Genomic DNA, 23,059 nt, shown 5'->3' on the forward strand with positions numbered 1-23,059 from the left:
AGTTTAACTGTGGTGCTCTTTGCCTCCTTCTGCTGGCCAGGAGTGATATTCCCAACAGTAATTACTCAAGCCGTGGAATCACCTTCACCATATCCAGAAAGAAAGAAATTTATCAGGTAAGCATACATTTTGTTTTTTCACCTGTAGCTTTGAAACATTTACATACGTTGTAACTAAAAAGAATGTAAAGGTTTAATTAAAATTCAGTATTTGTTTTGTTTTCAACTAAACAAATACTGAATAGTGCAGCCACCACATTTCTGGGGAAATTAAATTCCCTCAATATTCAGAATGAAAATTTCGTCCGAAACGAAAACATTTCCTTGTTTCACCTCTCTAATAATTAGTACCATGTGAAAACTTACAAACACATAACTAAATAAGTGATTTACTCAGCTGGTATTTTTCCATCCACGTTTACAGCCTAAGACTAAGGCAGGCCCTTTATATTCTACCAGATTGTGACAATGCACTTATTTTAATAATATGTTTAGGAATCAAGATTCACTTCTCTTTCCTAAAAGGTTTATGTTCCTACTGCTTTTAAAATAAACATAAAACTATATGAAACATAAAAGTAAAAAAACATAAAAAGGATACTGTAATTAATTTTTAGTATATATTCTCCAGGAAGGAGGCCTGAGGTAAAGTTTCCAGTCTCGATTCTTCTGTATAACTTTCGAAAAGTTGGCAATGCTGCTGTACGCATCCAAACAATGAAGTCTTCATTTATAAAACCATTGTTAAAGGGATCATCTGAGAGATCGTATGCTGCCTTCATCCAATTCAAAGGTTTTGCTGTACCTGTAAATATAGATTATTAAATAGGATTTAGGAGGAGTGTTTTGCATTTTTTCTGTTTGATTTATTAAACCATTCTGATATATTATACTTGGCTAATCTACTCACAGTTTGTACACACTGCCCCAAAGAACTCTCTTCAAACAGTAATGAAGTAAACTGAGTAAAAAGTACTTTTTGTCACAAAATGTTTCAATTAGAAGAAAGAAAATTGTAACGCTCTCCTCATTTAGCATGATGCCTCTTTAAATGCCCACCACAAAGGTCAAAAATTGAACCCCATGTTAGAGCCATTAAATTCAAAATGTAATTCCCCACAAAGGCTTAGATTACAAGTGTAGTGTGTTAGGATTAGCTAGCAAAATTATATTACAAGTTAAATGGTAAAGAAAAATTACCAGAGAATGTTTAGTGTGGCCGATATACCTTTAGTGTGCCCTTTACTTTAAATGGATATTGTGACCACTCTCAACCTTGCTCATATTACAAGCTGGAGCTCAACACATAACAGCACTAAAAAATTTAGCGCAACTTGAGACCTGAAGTGTTAGGGATATTATAATCACAAAGCAAATGAAAAATAGATTAAAATAAAAAAAGTATTACATTTTATATTTAATATGTATAAATAATTGTAAAAAGTGTTTAAAAAGGGATGTGGCATATGTCATGGTGTTTGACTGGGAAGGTTTCATAAATATATTTAGGCCAGTGCCTAATTGACTGTGCACCTCAGCAATGGTTTGCTACCTATATCTCCCAGAAACCCTGGGTTTCTATAGCTGTAGGCAGCCCTACATGAGTGCTGCAGAAGGGCCACATGATAACCAAGACGTTGCTAGCTATGCAGCGCAGCAGTAAATCTGGAAACCTATAACAGTAAAACAGTATTACTTTAATATTTCTTATGCGTTTTTCTTCAGCAGTTTTTCCATATAATATGAAATATAACATTTTAAAAGGGGTGGGCAGCTATACCTGAGACACTGGGTTGTACTAGCCCCCTGGGCCAAAAACTGCCAGCCCTCCTGTACCACCTTTTGCATTTGTTAGTCTGCAGCAGCAGCAACATTGAGCATACCTTGAAAAATTTCACTGAGTGTCTGGTTGCCATTGGTTGGATTTCGGAATTTTACATTGTAATCTGTCCACCATGAAATTCCTTTTCCTACTAATGGGACATCAACTTCTTTTCCATTGTCCTTATAGTAAAGCTTGAAGGAGTCTAACATAGATAAAGCAAATACATGGTGTGAGATGGAGTTATGGTATATAGATCTACAAATAATAACAAAATTATAGTAGTGCCATATCTGCGTCTGTTTAAAAGGAGGATAATATGAATGTTCAATATATTTAATTAAAAGGGCATGAAACACATTTTTTATTCACATAGAGCATACATTTTATGCATGTTTTCAATTCCTCCATATTTGCATAATTCTCTTGGTATCCCTGGTTGAACGATCACTAATGGCAGCTAGTTGAGCTAATGATAAATGGCATATTTGTGCAAACACCAATCAGCAGCTACCTCCCATTAGTACATTACTGCTCGTAGCCTACAAAGGATAACCAGGGAACAAAGCAAATTAGATAATGGAAGTAAAAGGAAAAGTTGTTAAAAATTGCATGCTCTATCTGAATCGTGCAAGTTTAAGTTGACTTTGTTTTTGCAGTAGTTATCTTATAAATCCAATTAGGGACAAATATGAAGCAGATTGCCCTGAGAAGCAGCAGGGTGCATTTGAAGTTCTGAGAATTAAAAGAATTGCTTAATTTTAACCCTTTGAGTGCTAAGCACTTTCCCACCTGGGTGCTAAGCTGTTTAAAGGTTTTTTTTATTTTTTTAAATATTTTTTGTTTTTTTTTCAGATCCCCAAGACTTACGCTGTTGAAAAGTTTAGGCAATTTCCTTTCCAACGATAGGTCTTGGGGGTCTGTAGCTGCTTGGATGCCTGAGATACAGGCTTCTTAGCAGCATGCCCCCTTTTCCTATTAACATTGTTTTTTTTAAATAAAGTTGTGCGGTGACATCCTCACGTCATTGCATGTGACGTCACTGAGCATAACGTGAAGCCCCGCTGATGCCTGTCACTATACAGGCCCGAACGCAGGGGTAAGAGCGGGCGATCGGGCCTGCGACGGCTCAGAGCCATCGTTAGCACTGAAAGGGTTAAAAGCTAAATTGCATGAAAAAATAATGAAAATATTTTGCAACATTATTTTATTATGCATAACTAAACATTTTATATAAAAATCAAGAATTACAAAATAAGCAAACTTTTTAAAAGGCTGTACATGAAGCTTGTAGAGAAAGTAGTTATATAGATGTAGATAGTGCTAAGAATTCCACATTAGGAACTCTGCTGGGAGATATATGTAAAATTATACACATACATTAAAAAGTTATTGATCTGCCCCAGTCCGAGACAATACTGTCTAATTTTTTTTATACATCTTAACAAAATGTATTATTGCACTTTCTTTATTTCTTGACTATTTCATTACTACAGGCTTGTTTCTATTGAGCCAGAAAAAAAGAATTGGTGCCGTAAGCTAAAAGTAATTTATGGCTCCATTTTAGTACCAGGTTTCCACTGACATATTTTGTTCAGTGTGGGCACTCACTTTTTTCATGTAGGTGCAAGTTAACGTTGCGTTAACGCTTCCATCCAACGTCTTTTTTCGAAAATAGTGCCATAACAAGTTAGTTGCTATGGTAACCCGACCTTACAGTATACAATTTTAAGTTTGACTGCGTTCCTTACCTGTGATCACCTCTAAAAGAAAAAAATAATATGTATTATAAATAAGTATCTTTGTTTTTGTTTCTAACTATAAGAAAATACTGCTTTTTTTTATAATTAAATGTTCTACTTTATTAATATATGTAATATTGTAAGGGTTACTGTGCCTTTAAGACATTCCTTTTTGTCTATTGGATAAATCCTCTTTAAATAGCAAGAACAACTAAGCAACATTGCTTAGTTATTCTGATTCGTTTCTACGAACACCTGAGTGCCAAGCCTCATTTCCAAACCTGCAAGGAGAAACTTTCATCTCTGCACGAGTAAGCTGTGTGAACTGACAGCTCCTAAAACAGGACCGGATTCCTTTTGAAACCTTCCTTCGTCTCACCTTACTGTGGACTAAAGACTCGATCTGACAAAGCTGAACTTACATCCACATTCATTTATTCAGCAAGTATTACTCTTACCGCACTGTTTATTTTTTCCTCGCAGAGCTGGACTACATTTCCCAGATGCGCTCTGGAGTGAAACCGGAACTTCCGGTATAGCGCATATTCAGTGTTTTCGGCTCAGCTCAATATCGGAGTGCTGTGAGGTAACGGGGATAACAGTCTACCTGAAATTAAGGTACCTAAGTGGTAATATAACAAGCTGTGAATCTGATAAACAAATCAATCATTCTGCCTATATCTTTGTTGCCTGAGCTAACTTCCACAGTGAATAGCTAGGTTACTTATCCTCTCACTTCATCCTGCTCACTATTATAATTCTCATAAGAACAATACTTCATATGAGCTTAATCTTCTTTTTCCACTAACTCACTATCTGTACCATATAAGTTTGGTTCTGAACAATAAATCATTCTAGATTAATTTCACTGCTGTATTAGGTTGCCTTAGAGAAATTGGGTAATCACATTACTAGTAGTGATACAAACTAATTATTTCTTATATCTGTATCTTGTGTTCCTTTACTGGATATTCCTTACATAATAACTAAGCCTAAAGATGGAACTGGAACCAACAGATATCCCTCAAATTGTATATAACTTATCACAGAAAGTAGATCAACTAGCACAAGCAGTCCATGATGTACAAATAGAGAATCAGTCATTAAGAGCAATAATAAGGGATTCTATAAACCTCAGATCATCACAACAGGATAATACCCCAGAACCCCAAGTTATGTTACCAGAACCCTTTTCTGGAAACCGTAAGCTCTATACACAGTTCAAAAATTCCTGTCAACTTTTGTTTCAATTAAAACCCAGAACATACCCAACTGAGAGGGTTAAGGTTCTGAGTATCATTTCATTCATGAAAGGTGAACCCCGTACATGGGCGGATAATTTATGTGAGACAGAGGATCCTCTATTAGGGTCACTAGAAGAATTTTTTTAAGCTCTTGATGACTTATATCAAGACAAAGATGTGCAACTAACTTCAGAATCCTCCATGAGGAATCTAAAACAGGGTAAGAGGCCAGTCGAGGACTATGTTGCAGATTTTAAGTTATATGCATCTGACTCCCAATGGAGCCAAGTTGCACTTCGCAACCAGTTCAGACTTGGACTTGCTGATAGTCTCAAGGATGAGCTTGCCAGAGTCGAATTACCAAAATCTCTGGATGCATTAATGAGGACGGCCAAACTGTTAGATCGCAGACTGCGCGAAAGACGTGCCGAACGTTTTAACTCTGACGTTCGTCCAAAAACTTATACGGGGCAAAGCTCATGTGAAAGTCCTACAACCTCAAAATCGGCTGAACAACCTATGGAGATAGGAATAGCCCGAGGTCCACTTACACCTGAAGAAAGACTTCGTTGAAGGATTAAGTCCTTATGTATGTACTGTGCTAACCCACTACATACCGTCCAGGATTGCTCTATCCTCCGAAAGAATAAACGAAGTAAGTCTGGCTATACTTGTACTACAATATTAAATGTACATAACCCAGCTTATTTCACTCTGTCCCTTTTTCTACAGTGGGATCAAAGTCACCTGACGATTAACAGGATCATAGATTCTGGAGCCTACGGCAACTTTATTGATTTGCAAATTGTTAAGTCAAATAAAATACCTCTTATTCGCATAACAAAACCTATCTGTGTCCGTGTGATTGATGGTTCACCCATAACAACGGGTCCTATTACTCATCAAACCATACCTATTCACATGTCTATATTTGGTCATAGCGAATTTATTTATTTTTATGTTTTACCCTCTCCTAACTATCCCGTAGTATTAGGAATTAACTGGTTACAACAACACAATCCACTTATACATTGGTTACCAGCACATATTAAGTTTCTCACAATTCTGTATTGAACATTGTACCAAAAAACATACTTGTTTAAAGATCGAGACATCAGAACATCCAATTCCTATGGAGTATACTAATTTCCAGGATGTGTTTAGCAAGGCAGAAGCTGAAAATCTGCCACCCCACAGACAGTACGACTGTCCCATCGATTTACAGCCTGGAGCAGCGATCCCATTTGGTCACCTTTATCCACTCAGTCAGCCGGAACTTGAACACCTTAAGGCTTATCTGGAAGAAAACCTCAGGAAGGGTTTTATCAGACCATCTACTTCCCCAGCAGGAGCTGGCATTTTCTTTGTGCGTAATAAAGATTCTACTATCAGACCCATCATCGAATACCGACAATTGAATAAAGTAACGATCAAAAATCGCTATCCGCTACCGCTGATACCGGAACTCATTGAACGTCTATCAGAAGCCACCATATACACCAAATTAGACTTAAGAGGAGCCTACAACCTCATTAGAATTAAAGAAGGGCATGAGTGGCTTACTGCTTTTAGAACCAGGTATGGCTTATATGAGTACCTGGTTATGCCGTTTGGGTTGTGTAATGCCCCTGCCACTTTCCAGCACTTCATTAATGATATCTTCCACGATTTATTAGATACCAGTGTTGTTATATATTTGGACGACATTTTAATCTATTCAAAAAATTATACTGACCACATTGAACATGTGACAGAAGTACTCCGACGATTAAGATCACATAAGCTATACGCTAAACCAGAAAAATGTTTATTCCACACAGACAAAGTAACTTTCCTTGGATATAACTTATCTCCAACTGGCATAGAAATGCAACAAGAAAAGGTTGAGGCTGTTTCCATTTGGGCAATACCTAAGACCAGTAAGGGCCTTCAGAGATTCCTGGGTTTTTCAAATTATTACAGGAAGTTCATTAGAGATTTTTCAAAAGTTGCAAAACCTCTAACAAGGTTGACTAGTATCTCTATCCCATTTCAATGGACTACAGAAGCCGATTCAGCGTTTAAAACCTTAAAGGGTCTTTTTACTACAGCACCCATTTTGAAATTCCCAAATCCTTCATTCTACTATATCTTAGAAGTCGACTCTTCAGATTTCGCAATTGGGGCTGGGTTATCAAAACAAAAAGGATCTAAACAGTCCCATACACCCCATCTCTTACTACTCCAAAGTAATGACTCCTGCAGAAAGGAATTATCCTATCGGAGACAAAGAACTTCTAGTTATAAAACAGGCACTTGAATACTGGAGACATCTTTTAGAAGGTACAACACATCCAATCAAGATTTACACTGACCATAAAAATCTCCAATATTTACAATCTAACAAAACATTATCTGCAAGACAAGTCCATTGGAGACTCTACTTCTCTAGATTCTCTTTCAACATTATTTATAGAACAGCGAACCAAAATGGGAAGGCAGACGCTCTTTCACGATTACCAGAGAAACCAGACTCTCAATTCTATCCAACAGAGATTATACCTAAACATCGTTTCATTGGTCTCACCGACTCTTTTATGTCAGACTTAAAAAGGCATACCAGTCAAGAGACCGATCAAGATCACTCTGCACATCAAAAAAAATCTGGGATTTACTATCACAAAGGGAAGATCTATGTACCTACTTCAATGAGACCTACTCTTCTACAGAACCACCAGGATACTCCCCTTTCGGGACACCCTGGAATACAACGCACTCTGGGATTACTCAAGAGGTCGTTTTGGTGGCCAAAAATGAGAGAGAGCGTTCAACAATACATTCAAACTTGCATAATATGCAACACTTCCAAACCAGAGAGAAAACCCCCTTATGGATTACTCATGTCACTTCCTATACCCACGAAACCATGGCAACATCTATCGATTGATTTCATTGTAGACTTACCTCCATCAAAAAATCAAACTACAATTTTTGTGGTTGTAGATATTTTCATGAAAATGGCTCATTTCCTACCTTTTCACAAACTGCCGACCTCTGCCGAGACATCTCAACTATTCCTAGACAATATAGTAAAACTTCACGGAATTCCTTCTATCCTCACAACAGATAGAGGTACACAGTTCACCTCCAGGTTTTGGTCAAAATTATGTAATCTCACCCAAATAGATCATAGATTCTCTACTTCTTTCCACCCACAGACAAATGGCCAGGCAGAACGCGTAAATCAGTGGTTGGAGCAATACATACAGTGTTTTTGCTCTTTCCATCAAAACAATTGGGTTGATTTCATATCTACCGCTGAGTTCGCTTACAATAACTCTGTAAATTCATCAACCAAACTCACACCGTTTTTTTGCTAACTATGGATACCATCCCACCTTCCTACTGGACTCAAATGACGACTTAAATTTCCCTCTAGTGGATGAGTTCACTGATTGACAATTTCAACTTCATTCGTCAGAATATTGAAAACTCGCAAGCTGCACAAAAAAGGTATTATGACTTACGCAGAAGAACCCCACCAAACTACTCCATTGGTGAGAAGGTTTGGCTATCTACTAGAAACCTGAAACTACAATTACCCAGCAAAAAGTTAGCGAGTCTTTTCATCGGTCCCTACCGCATTAAAGGTATAGTGAATCAAAACGCTGTCACTCTAGATCTTCCGGATAGCCTTCGTATTCACCCAACGATACATGTATCACTTTTAAAGCCCTATACGGATCAGAGAGTTACCAACATTCTTCTACCTCCTCCACCACTTCTCCTTGATCCTGATGAGTTTGAAGTCCATTCCATTATGGATTCCAGATTGCGTCGGGGTACCCTGCAGTATCTTATTCGGTGGAAGAATTTCTCTTCCGATGAGGATTCTTGGGAACCTGCTTCTAATATTAAGGCTCCCAAATTGATCTCTTTTCATTGCCGTCACCCAGACAGACCTCGTCCTACCGCTGTGGAACAGCGTCCTTGAGTGGGGGGACCTGTAAGGGTTACTGTGCCTTTAAGACATTCCTTTTTGTCTATTGGATAAATCCCCTTTAAATAGCAAGAAACAAGCAAGAACAACTAAGCAACATTGCTTAGTTATTCTGATTTGTTTCTACGAACACCTGAGTGCCAAGCCTCATTTCCAAACCTGCAAGGAGAAACTTTCATCTCTGCACGAGTAAGCTGTGTGAACTGACAGCTCCTAAAACAGGACCGGATTCCTTTTGAAACCTTCCTTCATCTCACCTTACTGTGGACTAAAGACTCGATCTGGCAAAGCTGAACTTACATCCACATTCATATATTCAGCAAGTATTACTCTTACCGCACTGTTTATTTTTTCCTCGCAGAGCTGGACTACATTTCCCAGATGCGCTCTGGAGTGAAACCGGAACTGCCGGTATAGCGCATATTCAGTGTTTTCGGCTCAGCTCAATATCGGAGTGCTGTGAGGTAACGGGGATAACAGTCTACCTGAAATGAAGGTACCTAAGTGGTAATATAACAAGCTGTGAATCTGTTGAACAAAACAATCACTCTGCCTAAAACGTTGTATTGTGAATCTGATAAACAAAATCAATCATTCTGCCTATATCTTTGTTGCCTGAGCTAATTTCCACAGTGAATAGCTAGGTTACTTATCCTCTCATTTCATCCTGTTCACTATTATAATTCTCATAAGAACAATACTTCATATGAGCTTAATCTTCTTTTTCCACTAACTCACTATCTGTACCATATAAGTTTGGTTCTGAACAATAAATTATTCTAGATTAATTTCACTGCTGTATTAGGTTGCCTTAGAGAAATTGGGTAATCACATTACTAGTAGTGATACAAACTAATTATTTCTTATATCTGTATCTTGTGTTCCTTTACTGGATATTCCTTACAAATATTTATGTAATATTTCACTCACTAAGCATAGGTCTAGTTTAAATTTTGTAGATATGTGTTTGCATATATTTTTATATGTAAATACATATATAGATATTTCCCTAAGAACATAAATGCAACTATTCATTGCTTGAGGAAGCAAGGTTGTTTGTGAAACACGTCAAGAATTTATATGGTTTTTAAATAAAATTTTATATCCAAGTTAAGCTTGGTTTATTGATCCAGCCCATCATTAATCCTGTATGGTATATTGTGTTTACTGTGGGATGTGGTGATTGATTGGCTGCTGACTGTGACCGGTAGTGAGCTAGCTGGGGAGCTCTTAAGGACCCAGACTGCACTATCTTGCACTTTCTGATAAGTGCTGTGAATTTGTGAGTACTCTGCACACTAGGGGTTTATTCATTTGTGGGGATACCACCTTGAGTTACGCCATTGGAGCGCCTTCTTTTCTTTCTTGTTTCTGCATCCAGATATTTGAAATTTGTTGAAGTGTTGACTGTGACATCTAAACTTCTGGGAGTTTCATCTGCCTGAGAAGTGGCGCCTCTGTGATACTTGGTATCATTGGTTTTGCAGTGGTACTGAGTATTTTATTCTTATACTGTACATGGGTCAACAATAAATATTACTACATTTAAACATTATTTGCAAGTTTTAAAATTTCAATGGGAACTAGGCCTCAAAAAGCTAGTTTTTCCTCTTTTTTACCTAGTGGTGTAGATGGGTGTAATTTTATTCAATGCAACTACCGCCTCTGACAGTGTATTAACTGTTTGTGCTTTCATTGGAAACCTGGTGTAAATTAGCACTTAACGGCTTCTAGTACTTTCTATAGTACGCAAAAAGAATTTTGGCAGCCATTGTGCACCATTGAATGCAGTCGATACACAAAAATGCTTCCAACAGTATAATTTATCAGTTTGCAACCTCACAAACCTAAATTACGGCTCAATGGAAACAAGCCCTAAGCCTGTCATCACTCTCTCACTGGGCACCCATCTTTTTTAGAATATTTACCGTTTTAAATTCAACTAGAAACAGAAAACTGGTTAAGGATCTCCCCATTATTTTCCAGATATCTTTTAATAAATTTGTCATTTTTCTTCATTTTCAGAAAACATTCTTCCACGTTCAACACCTACATATTGAACAGGGCTGTTTTAAGGGGCAGGCCTGCTCTTTGGGCAGGGTGAGAGGGGCACCAGCCAAGGGCGCCCGCTATGTCAGCAGTGAGATTTTGAGATGTGCAATGTATATGTTGTATCATACAATTTATCACACACAAAAAGAGGCGGTACAGCCATCTCCGATGTCGAATTACAGACTACGCTCACATGCCTCTTTATTTACTGTGTACCATTCTCACACATGCAAAGTCAGCTTCTCTAGCAGGTGTACAGCAGAAGCAGGCAAGTGCTCTCTGACCATTCTACATTAGTGAGTAGAAGCCTTTGATTGGCTGTATTGCCCAAATTAGAAAACATTTATTGCTGCTTCTGAGTCAACCTAGGTATTCTCTACCAAGCGAAAAAAAGCAAAATTTTATAATATAAATTAAATTGTAAAGTTAATTTCAAATAGCATGAAAGATTAATTTTACTGTCATGTTTAATCTCTGTTTTGTGGTGATTGCTACTACTACTACTACTACTGAAGAACCAAAATGGTCATTGTATTTCAGTGTTCTGATAGAATGAAAATAAGGTATTTAAAAGGGACAGTCTACACCTTTGTCATCTTACATTCTTACTTTAGGTTAAGCTGCAAATATCCTCATGCACCCTTTCTATATCATGCAGCAGTAACAGTAAAAAAGTTATTTTAAAACGACTATTGATTCTGGTCTGCTAAATAGCATTGCCAATCTGTTGAATCCAATTAGTGAGCGTCTTATAACTAGTGAAGCCTTTAATGCAGCCCAGATCCTCATGTCATTAGTGTGCAGAGCTTGGAAGCCTTTTCAAAAGTGACCAGAAACAATTTTAAAATAATCTTTTTACTATTGCTGCTGACTGATATAGAAAGGGGTGCAGGAGAATATTTGCAGCTTAATCTAAAGTAAGACTTAAAGATGACTAAGGTGTAGACTGTCCCTTTAAGAAAAAATAAATTTGAACATAAAAACTAGACACACATTTGCACATACCCTCTACCTGTTGTGTCATAATTATGCCATAGGACTTGACCTTTAAGCTTAAAAGAGAAAAAAAGTCAAAATTTAACTTAGATTGGATAGAGCATGGGATTTTAAAGAACTTTTCAATTTACTTCTGTTATCAATTTTGCTTAGTTCTCTTGGTATCCTCACTTAAAGGGACATAGTACTCATATGCTAAATCACTTGAAACTGATGCAGTATAACTGTAAAAAGCTGACAGGAAAATATCACCTGAGCATCTCTATGTAAAAAAGGAAGATATTTTACCTCACAATTTCCTCAGCTCAGCAGAGTAAGTTCTGTGTAAAAAGTTATACTCAGCTGCTGCCCAAATGAAGAAATGAACAGCAGCCAAACAGCATCAGAAGTGCTGATGTCATGAACTCTTTTACTGTGATCTCATGAGATTTCATTGTAAACTTCCTTACACTGAATAGGGAAATAACATGAGAGTGCATGAGGCTCATCCCTTCAGCTGTCCCGGGACAGACATACAGATTTGCTGCTTAGAAGTCCTTTACAATGGAATGTGGCTACTGAGAAACTTTTGAGGTAAAATATCTTTCTTTTTTACATAGAGATATTCAGGTGATATTTTCTAGTCAGCTTTTTACAGCTATACTGCATCACTTTCAAGTGTTTAAACACTTGGATATTATGGCCCTTTAAAGAGTAATCCTGTGTGAGCTCAGGAGTGTGCACATGCCTCTAACCATCTGGTAGTGCAACATTGTTTATAGCAATGATATACATAGACTTGTAAAGACACTTGCACACTCCTGATTTCCAAGCAGCCTCTCTAGCTTACCCTTAAATAATATCAAGAGAACAAAGTAAAATGAATAGAAACAAATTGGAAAGTTTGAAAATTGAAAATCACATGCTCTGAATGATGAAAGTTTAATTTTGACTTTACTGTTTCTTTAAATATAATCTGATATTACAACACTAAAAATCTTACCGTTAAACATGCTGTTTGCAATAACACCACAAGGAGCAAATGGTTTCCCAGCAAAGTCAAACAGATATGGTGAACATTCATTAGCAGGATTCTGTAATGAAAGTATGTATCAAATATTAACATCATATTATAATATAAAAAGAAAAAAAAGGTTTACATTGAATAGTGTAAGAAGTAGAATTTGCACACCAGACTGCAGAAACCTCTCCCTTTGTTCACCATTTTCCTTATTTTACAATAAACGTCAAGGTGTGGGCTAAATTAACATTTAAAAGAATCAAAATGCGCAGTTACAGTACCTTTAGATTGTACAGGATTCCACCTAGTTGCTTATCATCCTTGGATATCATGTATCGATAGTGGTTCTGGTAAAAATTACTTAGTTCATAATACATAAAAACAGGACCCTAAACAAAAAAAAAAAATAGATATTATTATTCAAGGAAGAGGAGAGAGATAGAGATTTAGAATGTTTTAGAGCACAGGTACAGCAACAGCTGTTCCTAATTGGCTGACAGGTAATGTTCTGCTCAGGAACTTCAAGCATTATCTTATTTCTAGAAAACCATATATTTCTTTTTGTTATCAAGTAGCTGAGATTCATAGGATCATTAATAAACCGCGGGACTCCCCATAATTGCTGGGAAAATTATCAGCCTACATGGATTAATTTTTACAAAAACATGAATATATGTTAGACTCATATATAATGGGATACAACAGATTTATTGGTTACGTCTGTCCTTAAGAAAGAGGATGATTGCATTTGAATGACATGTGACATCAATGTTTTATATTCCAATATTCCACAGAAATTTGAAATGAAAGCGGTAAAAGAACATTTGGAAATTGACATAATATATGCCCCAAAACAACAATTATACAATTTGAATTTAATTAGATTTTTGTTATTTAGGTTCTTATACTTTTACAGATCAAAGGAATGGCCATGTATACCAGATTCACGCCTAGTTTTACAAATGTATATATGGGAAAATTGAGAGAAACAGTACATTTATAATAGTCAATGGGGAGGGAGAATTGTTTCTAGTATAGTTGGGCATCCAATTTGTCATTGGTTGTTATAGGTTTAAATAATCATTGGTGATCTCTACACATCCAACATGTTAATGCAACACAAAACGTGCCAGGGTGTCTGTCCATTTACCTCTGCATGTTTGGCTTTTTAAACAGTTTCCAATAAAACGTAAGTGTTTTTTTTTTTTAGACCCTACACCTCTGGAGTGCAATCAATTTCTTTTCTTGGGGGGAATCTAGTATTCTTTGGCCATTAAATAATTTGAAGAAATAGAAATGTGATAAATGTGTCGAGTATTTGAACAATAAAATGGGTATCACAGTATAACATACATTAGAATAGTATTGATTTTTTGTATGCTATTAGATACTCAAGGAAATATAGGACTTAAAACATGTTTCAAAATTGTAGATAGTAACAATTTCTTGGATTTTAGGAGTTGTCACCTCATAGGTTGGAAAAATGAATATTCAATTAAGTCAATTCAGCAGAATGAGACGCAACTAATTATCAATTGAAACCTAAGCTGAACAAAGTACTTTATTGAAAGAAAGATTCATTGAAAAGGGTTATCCTCATTCATTAGTAGAAAGTAGCTTTAGAAGAGCTAGAGAGTTGGGTATGTATCTTATTTTATCTGGGAATTCCTCCAAAACAATTTTTTTTTTTTTTTTTTAAATAAAAGGTTTGTCTATAACAAATTATAATAGGCACCTTAATATTTGCATTCATTTTTCTTGATTCTGATTAATTTATTTTTTGGATAAGGGTGGTATTTTCTTTATTATATTTGCATTTTTCAAGGTAGTATTCTTTTCGGTGAGGTAGGTGGAGGTTTTCTAGCTATGCCCAGGGTGGGTGGAGTATCACTAGTTTATTTATTTTGCTATATAGAGGGTTGTTTTAGAGAGCGTCACCTATGTTATTTTTAGTATTCCACAACAGATAGATGATATCTATTTGAATATATTATATTGGGAGTTTCTATTTTTTTATATTATATAAAAGTCACTCTAGAAGGGCGACTATAGCATTACACACTAGTGATGTTGCTATCTTTATAGGATATTGAGGCATTGTGTGGTGTGATCTTAGAAGTACTTTGGATTAACCCTAAGCAGCTGCCCCTTTTTCCTAGTCTTAACATTGTTATTTTTAAATAAAGTTGTGCGGTGACGTCATCACGTCATTGAGCAGGACGTCACCACACATAACGTGAAGCCCCAGCGATGGCCATCACTATACAGGCCCAATCACCAGGGTAGGAGTGGGTGGGAGCCCCCAGATCTCCCTCAAGCTGGGAGAGTGCTAGCGACAGCTCTGAGCCATCGTTAGCACCTGAGTGGGAAACTCTGCGATGGCTCAGAGCCATTGTTAGCACTGAAAGGGTTAAGGATTTGGTGGGTAGTTACTAGTGAGTGATGTTAGTTTTCTTCACCCGACTGATTAAGGGTCAATGACGGGGGTATTTCTGGTCTTGCTATTATGGGTTGATGATGTGCTGAAAAATATATTATACCGAGTGTAATTCACTTTGTTACATCACATTCTATTTTAGTGGTGTTATTAGATTATACATTAGTGAGGAGATTCAATTATTTATTAGGTTATGAATGAAGTATTCCCCAGAGCACTTAGAGTTAATGGGGGGAGGGGTACTTTTTAATATATCATTGGATGAGATAGAGATATATATATATATATATAAAAACATATTTGATTGTTTTAATATGCCTGATGAAACTGTTGAATGCTACACATTTCTCAGCAGTCAACCCAAGATTTCATTTTTTGCTGCTACCTATACTCCTTTTGTGATGACCGACATCTTGAGCGGTAAAGCGCCTGGCTGTTCCTGTTTTGAGAGGATCAGTGAACTGGCCCGCTGCCAATAGTCCAGTCTGCGTCTACTAACACAGCTGAGTGCTATTTTCCTTGTAAATATATATGTTCGATAGTTTATACTCACTTTCTATATGGATTGCGCCTTGTTGTTTTATAGGAAAATCCTTTGGTGATTGTCGCTGGGAAAGAAAGAAGAGCTGCCAGTACTTGGATAGTGACTTCTTTAGGGACTTTTTGCTTATTGAATTTTGTATTTTCTACATTTAGATAGGACTTTTGAATTGCAGCTATTGAGCAGGACACTCAGCTAATGTGTTTTACCTTTTTACAATGCTAAAAACAAGATGTTGTAGTAACTTTTACTAAAACATATCTATAAAAAGGATCTTTTTTATGCTATTTGAGTATGCTCCTTTAACATATTTTCTATGAGTTGTATTAATTAGTGACAGAGTTTCTCTGTGATCTTACCTTAAACTGTTGTGTTATATTCAATGTGATGTTGCAAGAACAAGGATTTGAAGCATTTAAAGTACTGGCACATTCAAAGCAGCTGTCTCCGGACTGAGCACCTGTATAATCATACTAAACAATGAAGGATAATTACAAATGCAGCCATGGTAGTAACAAGTAATCATGGTAAATAAAAAAATAAAAAAGCAATAGATAAAATAATAAATTGGACTCTCTAACCTTAATATTGGACCACAGGAAAAATGCTAAAATCCCCTGTGTGTATATGAGAGAAAATGGTTTAAAAATATTGTGCTAGAGAGTGCAGGTGTTTTGTGGTTCATGTGAGAAACCTGAGAATTTCATACGTTCATATGCAGAATAGCCTTGACAAGATACTACTGAAGCAAGAGAATACTTTGACCAGCCCAGATGTAATATGAAAGTTATTTTCCTAACAACATTTATCTTTGTCAAGTATTTGTTCTTAATGTACCAGCGTTTTCTGGAATCTGATGTAAATACTTGTTAATTTTTATAAATTATTTAAAGAAAAAAAAAAAAAAAAAAAAAAAAAGGAGGAAGGGTTTACATGTGACAAGATTCAAAGACAAAGATTTTACGTGCTTGGCCTTCTAGCATTTTAAGGTTTTAAGATCAGATATTAGAGGTCTCCTGTGTCATGCTGATAAACTGTTCATTAAACTGCAGAGATATTACTGGAGCAAAGTAACTCTTAATTATCCAATTGTATAGTTAGATTATCCAATTATTTAATTCCCTGGTTATTTTTTCATAAATGCTGTATGCTATAATTAAGTGAATTAATGAGTAAGTTTCCAGTCATTTACCAATCTAAATGGATGCTTTGGTTTTGTTGTAGTGTAGCTGCCATGGCTGAAAGAACCAGGGTTAAAAAACAAAACAAAAAAAACAACACACCTTTTGAGGCCCATATGTGGGCCCATATGTGTGAGGAGCTTCTACTGCTAGAGTGAAGGCAGTAACCCAACATTATATGTAATCTTCTAAGTTTCTACTATCTAACTTACCTCACATTCTGTAATATTGTTTGAAGAATAATTCAGTCCAATGCCAATTCCTATAAAAGCCAAACCTGCTAAGAAAACAAAGGGCAGAACGAGGCCAGCAGAAAGCAGTGGTGTCCATGCAGGAAGCCTTTGCTGCGTGAAGGCTGTATTGTCAGGTCTTTGTGATGAAAGACGTTCAGGTTTATTTGTAACCTCATCAAAGGACATCTTTTCAGAAGAGCTCCTAGAAAATATATGGGAAATTAATCGACTTCCAAACAGACCAGATAGCAGTATTATATATTTCTAGAGATAGATATAGATATATATAAAATACACACACACAGTCAGATTATAATTTACACCCAAACCTATGTGCTGTTTTTTGATTGGACCATCAACAAAAGTGCTCATATGGAGCTGTTAATTCATTTTATGACTCTTACTATATAACTATTTTGTCACTATGAACTGGTTAACACACACAAGGCTGTTCATTATGAAAGTCTGGACTTTTAAATGATGTTGGTTTAATATTACAAACAAATAATGAATGGAGCTGTTTAATAACACTTAAGTTTTGTTCATTCAATCTCAGTATAGTTCTTGTTGATGTATGTTTATCTTATGAACACCACTGACACAATCAAGTTCACCCTCCTTATTCCTGGTCACTAGTTGTCATCACGTGGAGGGATTCCTTAAAACGCGAGTGATAGCGACAAAAGTACACAGAGGTAACAGGGACAAGAGTCCATAAAAGCAGGAGCAGACGACAAGCCACAAGCAATAACAGATAGGTCAAGGTGAGAATACAAGCAGAGAAGTAGCAGGACAAGGTCAAGAGGATGTCAGAGGTCAGGGCAGATGACTGGCAAGGCAAGATCACAAGACTGTCCGAGGTCAGGCAGAAAAAATAAATCTACTAATCATTTGAAATTCAAACTAAGTGCTTTTGCATTCTCTTTTTATTTATGCAATTGTTGATAAGGCAATTCCACCGTGTTTAATGGTCCATTAATATCTCTTGGGTCATTTCAAAGCTTCTGCTGCCTGCTTCCCCTGGACCTGCATTTGAAATGCGCACTGTGCAGTTTAATACAGGACACCAGGCAATTACTTATGTTTGCTTCACATATATTTCTTACAGCGTATTAGTTGATCCACCTCTTTCCTGCCAATCACACAGATAAGTGATAACCCTAGAGAAGAAGTGCTAGGATGCCAAACTGCCCCTTATTAACTACCAGACATAGGACCCCATTTATTAACGGGACAGTATACACTCATTTTCATATAACTGCATGCTACTATAAAGAACAAGATGGCCAGATACGGATATAAAAATACATGATAAAGCGGTTTAAAGACTTACTTAGAAGCTCTCAGTTTAGCTATGTTGAAAAGCTAGTTGGAAAGCCCACTGCAAGTGGGAAATAAGACACTCCCCACTCCCCTGCATATGAAAAGACCCTTTACACAAACAGGAGATAGCTGGAGAAGGTAGCTGATGGTATTCACATCAAACTTTGGGGCTTGGTTAGGAGTCAGAAAATCACAGCAATGTTATTTAAAAATAAGCAAAACTATACATTTTTATTTTATTATGGCCTATATAAATAGATTATCTACAAAACATATATGCAAAGAAAAAAAAATGTGTATAATGTCCCTTTAATGGGTGGGCAGACACAGTTTTGCTGCTATAAACTTATTGGCCTTGCGGGTGAGTGTGCAGCATACGCTACCCACATTCAATATTGCACAAGTCGCTGCATGTGCAGTGCAATTGGATTGGGATGATTTCACTCCACCACACTTTAGCTGGCAGAGAGGTTAAGTAGCAGCGGTCTTAAAGCGACAGTATACTATAAAATAGTTATTCCCTTAATGTGTTCCCAATTACTTTTTTTTACCAGCTGCAGAGTATAAAATGTATGAGATTTGCTTTTTAAGGCTTATTTGTGTATATTAATGAGCTGATTTTGTGTTTTGAAGCCGCAACTAATAAAATGGGTTGAGCTTGTAGGTATAATCAGATCTCATTACTTTATCACATTGTGTACATATAAGTGCTTCTTTATCTTATATCTGTCCATAAACTAAATCACCAATACTTGAGAGAACAATGGAAAATTAAAATGTTATTTATTACCTTATCTCTTCTATAACCCACTGGGAGTTTAATTTTTTTTACTGGCTGTGTTAAAACAGCTTGGCCTTTGAGGCCAAAAACTTTTAGAGTAGGTGGGGATACCACAGGCTAAATAAACTAATATAAATGACAATATAAGGTTAAATGAAATACTTGTAAACAATTTACTACACTCCAGCAGGTAAAGTGGATAATTGGAAACAAATTAAAGGGGAGAAACATTTTGAGTAAACTGTCCCTTTAATACCGCAGCTACTTTACTAGCGTTTCAAGCGAGCCTAGGCCAGTATATCAAGAGAAATTATTTAAAACATATGGTCAATTTTATTGGAGAGCACAATAGGAAACTATTAGGAGATTCATTGGTGTAACTGCAGTAGAGGCATTAGGAGAAAGTGGGCAGGCATTGATTTGAATGTGGTGATCAATGCAGAAAGTAGGAGAGAGTAAAAATTGGAAGAGCAGGCACCTGGTAAAAAAAAAAAAATATATATATATATATATATATATATATATATATATATATATATATAAAATACAAAAAAGCACTTGAAAACTTAAAAAGGGAGTTCAGTCAAAAATTAAACTTTATATATTCAGATATGGCATGCAATTTTAAATAACTTTCCAATTTACTTTCAGCATCAAGTTTTCTTTGCTCTCTTGGTATTCTATGTTAAAAGCTAAATCTCATGGGCGAGATTACATATACGGCGCAGGCTTCAGCGCAATAGCTGCAACCAGCGCCACCCGTAATTTCACCTTGCACATAGGGGTATTACATAAACCCTGCTGGCAGTTCATAAAGTGCCAGTGACTTACAGCACTTTAGAAACTGTCGGCGCCTAAGAAAAAAACGGAAAAAAACCAAACAAACAAAAAAACACACACACGTCTAACCCGCCTCCCAAAAATAAACCTGACACATAAAATCCCTATATCCCTCATCAAACCCACATCGGCACTAATAAAAGTATTAACCACTAAACCGACAACCCCCCACAACGCAATATGCCTAATTAAATTATTAACCCCTATATCCGCCATCAAACCCACATCGCAAGTAATAACTAAATTATTAACCCCTATATCCGCCAACCCCAACATTGCAAACTACCTAATGTATTAGACCACATCGCAAAGTCCCTATTAAAACTTAACCCCTAAACCGCCATCCCCCACAACGCAAATAATTAAAGGGACACTGAACCCAAATGTTTTCGTTAGTGATTCAGATAGAGCATAGCATTTTAAGCAACTTTCTAATTTACTCATATTATCAATTTATCTTTGTTCTCTTGCTATCTTTATTTGAAAAAGAATGCATCTAAGCTTTTTTTTCAGCACTCTGGACAGCACTTTTTTTTTTTATTGGTGGATGCATTTATCCACCAATCAGCAAGAACAACCCAGGTTGTTCACTAAAAATGGGCCGGCATCTAAACTTACATTTAAAATAAAGATACCAAGAGAATGAATAACATTTCATAATACGAGTAAATTAGAAAGTTGCTTAAAATTCCATGCTCTGAGTCACGAAAGAAATTTTTTGGGTTCAGTGTCCCTTTAAATTACTAAGCCCCTTAACCTAACACCCCCTAAATTAACCCAAATTACCTAAATTCAAAAAATATTAAAAAAGTTACTAACTATTAAAATAAAAAAAACATTAAACTAAATTTAAATTAAGCTAACATTACGGAAAATAAAAAAAATCTAATATTACAGAAAATAATAAATAAATGATCAAACATTAAAAATATTAAACCTAATCCCTATGAAAATAAAAAGCCCCCCCAAATCTAATGCTAAACTACCAATAGCCCTTAAAAGGGCTTTTACTTAAAAAATAAAAACAAAAAACAAATTCCCCCCTAACAGTAAAAAAAATAAAAAAAAATATAACACTTATAAACCTAATCTACCCATTGCCCTGAAAACGGTATTTGTATGGGCATTGCCTTTAAAAGGGCATTTAGCTCTTTTGCTGCCCATCCCTAATCTAATTAAAAATATATTCACGGTTCCTGAAGTCTGGTGAAGAAGGTCCTGTTCCAGGCAGTAAAGTCTTCTTCCAAGCGGCGACCTCTTCTTTCTTCTTCCAGGAACAAGCCGGCGCGGAGAGGAAGGCGGAACTTAAGAATGGCGACGCAGAGCGTGGAGGATCCTCTTCGTACGATCTCCGCTGTACACTGAATTCAAGTTACAGGATTAAAGATGGCGTCCCTTGCATTTCTATTGGCTGATTTGATTCTTCAAATCAAGCAATAGGATGACAGCTACTGAAATCCTATTGGCTGATTTGAATAGCCAATAGGATTTCCGTAGCTCTCATCCTATTGGCTGATTTGAATTTGAAGAATCAAATCAGCCAATAGGAATTCAAGGAACACCATCTTTAATCGCGTTCCTTGAATTCAATATTCAGTGTACAGCGGAGATCGTACGAAGAGGATCCTCCACGCTCCATGGCTCCGCGGTCGCCGGTCTTCAGTTCCGCCCTCAGCTCCGGCTTGTTCCTGAAAGAAGAGGTTGCCGCTTGGAAGAAAACTTCACCGCCTGGAACAGGACCTTCTTCGCCAGACTTCAGGAACCGTGAGTACCAACTTGGGGGTTAGGCTTAGGTATTTCATTTAGGTTTAGGGATGGGCAGCAAAAGAGCTAAATGCCATTTTAAGGGCAATCCCCATACAAATGCCCCTTTTAGTGCAATAGGGAGATTAGGTTTATTAGTGTTAGTTTTTTTTTTATTTTGGGGGGGGGGGGGGTTTGGGGGGTGGAGGATTTTACTGTTAGGGGGGACTGTTAAGTTTTAATGAAAAAGAGCTGTTTAACTTACGGCAATGCCCTGCAAAAAGCCCTTTTAAGGGCTATTGGTAGTTTAGCATTAGATGGGGGAGTTTTTATTTTGGGGGGGCTTTTTTATTTTCATAGGTATTAGGTTTAATTTTTTTAATGTTTGATAATTTGTTTATTATTTTCTGTAATATTAGATTTTTTTATTTTCCGTAATATTAGCTTAATTTAAAAACTTCGTTTTTTGTTTTTTTTTAAAAGCAATGTTAGTTTTTTTTATTTTAATAGTTAGTAACTTTAGTATTTTTTAATTTAGGTTAATTTAGGGGGTGTTAGGTTAGGAGGAGTTAGCTTAGGGGGCTTAGTAATTTAATTATTTATTTGCATTGGGGGTTAATGGCGGTTTAGGGGTTAATAGTTTTACTAGGGACTTTGCGATGTGGGTTAATGGCGGTTTGTGGGTTAATGGCGGTTTAGGGGTTAATACATTAGGTAGTTTGCGATCTTGGAGTTAGCAGATATAGGGGTTAATAATGTAATTATTACTTGCGGTGTGGGTTTGATGGCGGATATAGGGGTTAATATACTTTATTAGTTATTGCGGTGGGCGATTGTGGTTGACAGGTAGATAGATATTGCGCATGCATTAGGTGTTAGTTTATATTTTCTGGCAGTTACGGTGCTCCCATACTCAGCGCAAGGCTTGCTGCGGCTGCCTTTGTGTGGCAAGGTGAAAATGGAGTAATTGGATACCAAAACCGCGTAAAAACCGACGTCAGCAGCTTTTGCGGGCGATGCCGCATATGTAATGTAGCCCTATATGTTAATTTGTAAGCCCTCGAAGGCCGCCTCTTAAGTATGTGCATTTTGACAGTTTTTTCAGTTAGACAGCACTAGTTTGTGTGTGCCATATAGATATTATGC

General features: G+C 36.6%; 1 protein-coding gene across 1 annotated transcript in view; it reads right to left on the reverse strand.

The window, feature by feature from the left end:
* LOC128653736 (cell cycle control protein 50B-like) overlaps window positions 1–23,059 on the reverse strand; it is a 48,604-nt gene that overhangs the window by 21,326 nt on the left and 4,219 nt on the right. Inside the window, exons 2-7 of the mRNA XM_053707202.1 lie at window positions 17,206–17,428; window positions 16,172–16,285; window positions 13,116–13,223; window positions 12,817–12,907; window positions 1,883–2,026; window positions 601–804 (exon numbers count right to left, since the gene is read on the reverse strand). Of these exons, the coding sequence (XP_053563177.1) occupies window positions 601–804; window positions 1,883–2,026; window positions 12,817–12,907; window positions 13,116–13,223; window positions 16,172–16,285; window positions 17,206–17,412 (868 nt within the window). The 5' untranslated portion in view covers window positions 17,413–17,428. The remainder of the gene's footprint in view (window positions 1–600; window positions 805–1,882; window positions 2,027–12,816; window positions 12,908–13,115; window positions 13,224–16,171; window positions 16,286–17,205; window positions 17,429–23,059) is intronic.

This window comes from Bombina bombina, chromosome 3, assembly GCF_027579735.1.
Source record: "Bombina bombina isolate aBomBom1 chromosome 3, aBomBom1.pri, whole genome shotgun sequence".
NCBI lineage: Eukaryota > Metazoa > Chordata > Amphibia > Anura > Bombinatoridae > Bombina > Bombina bombina.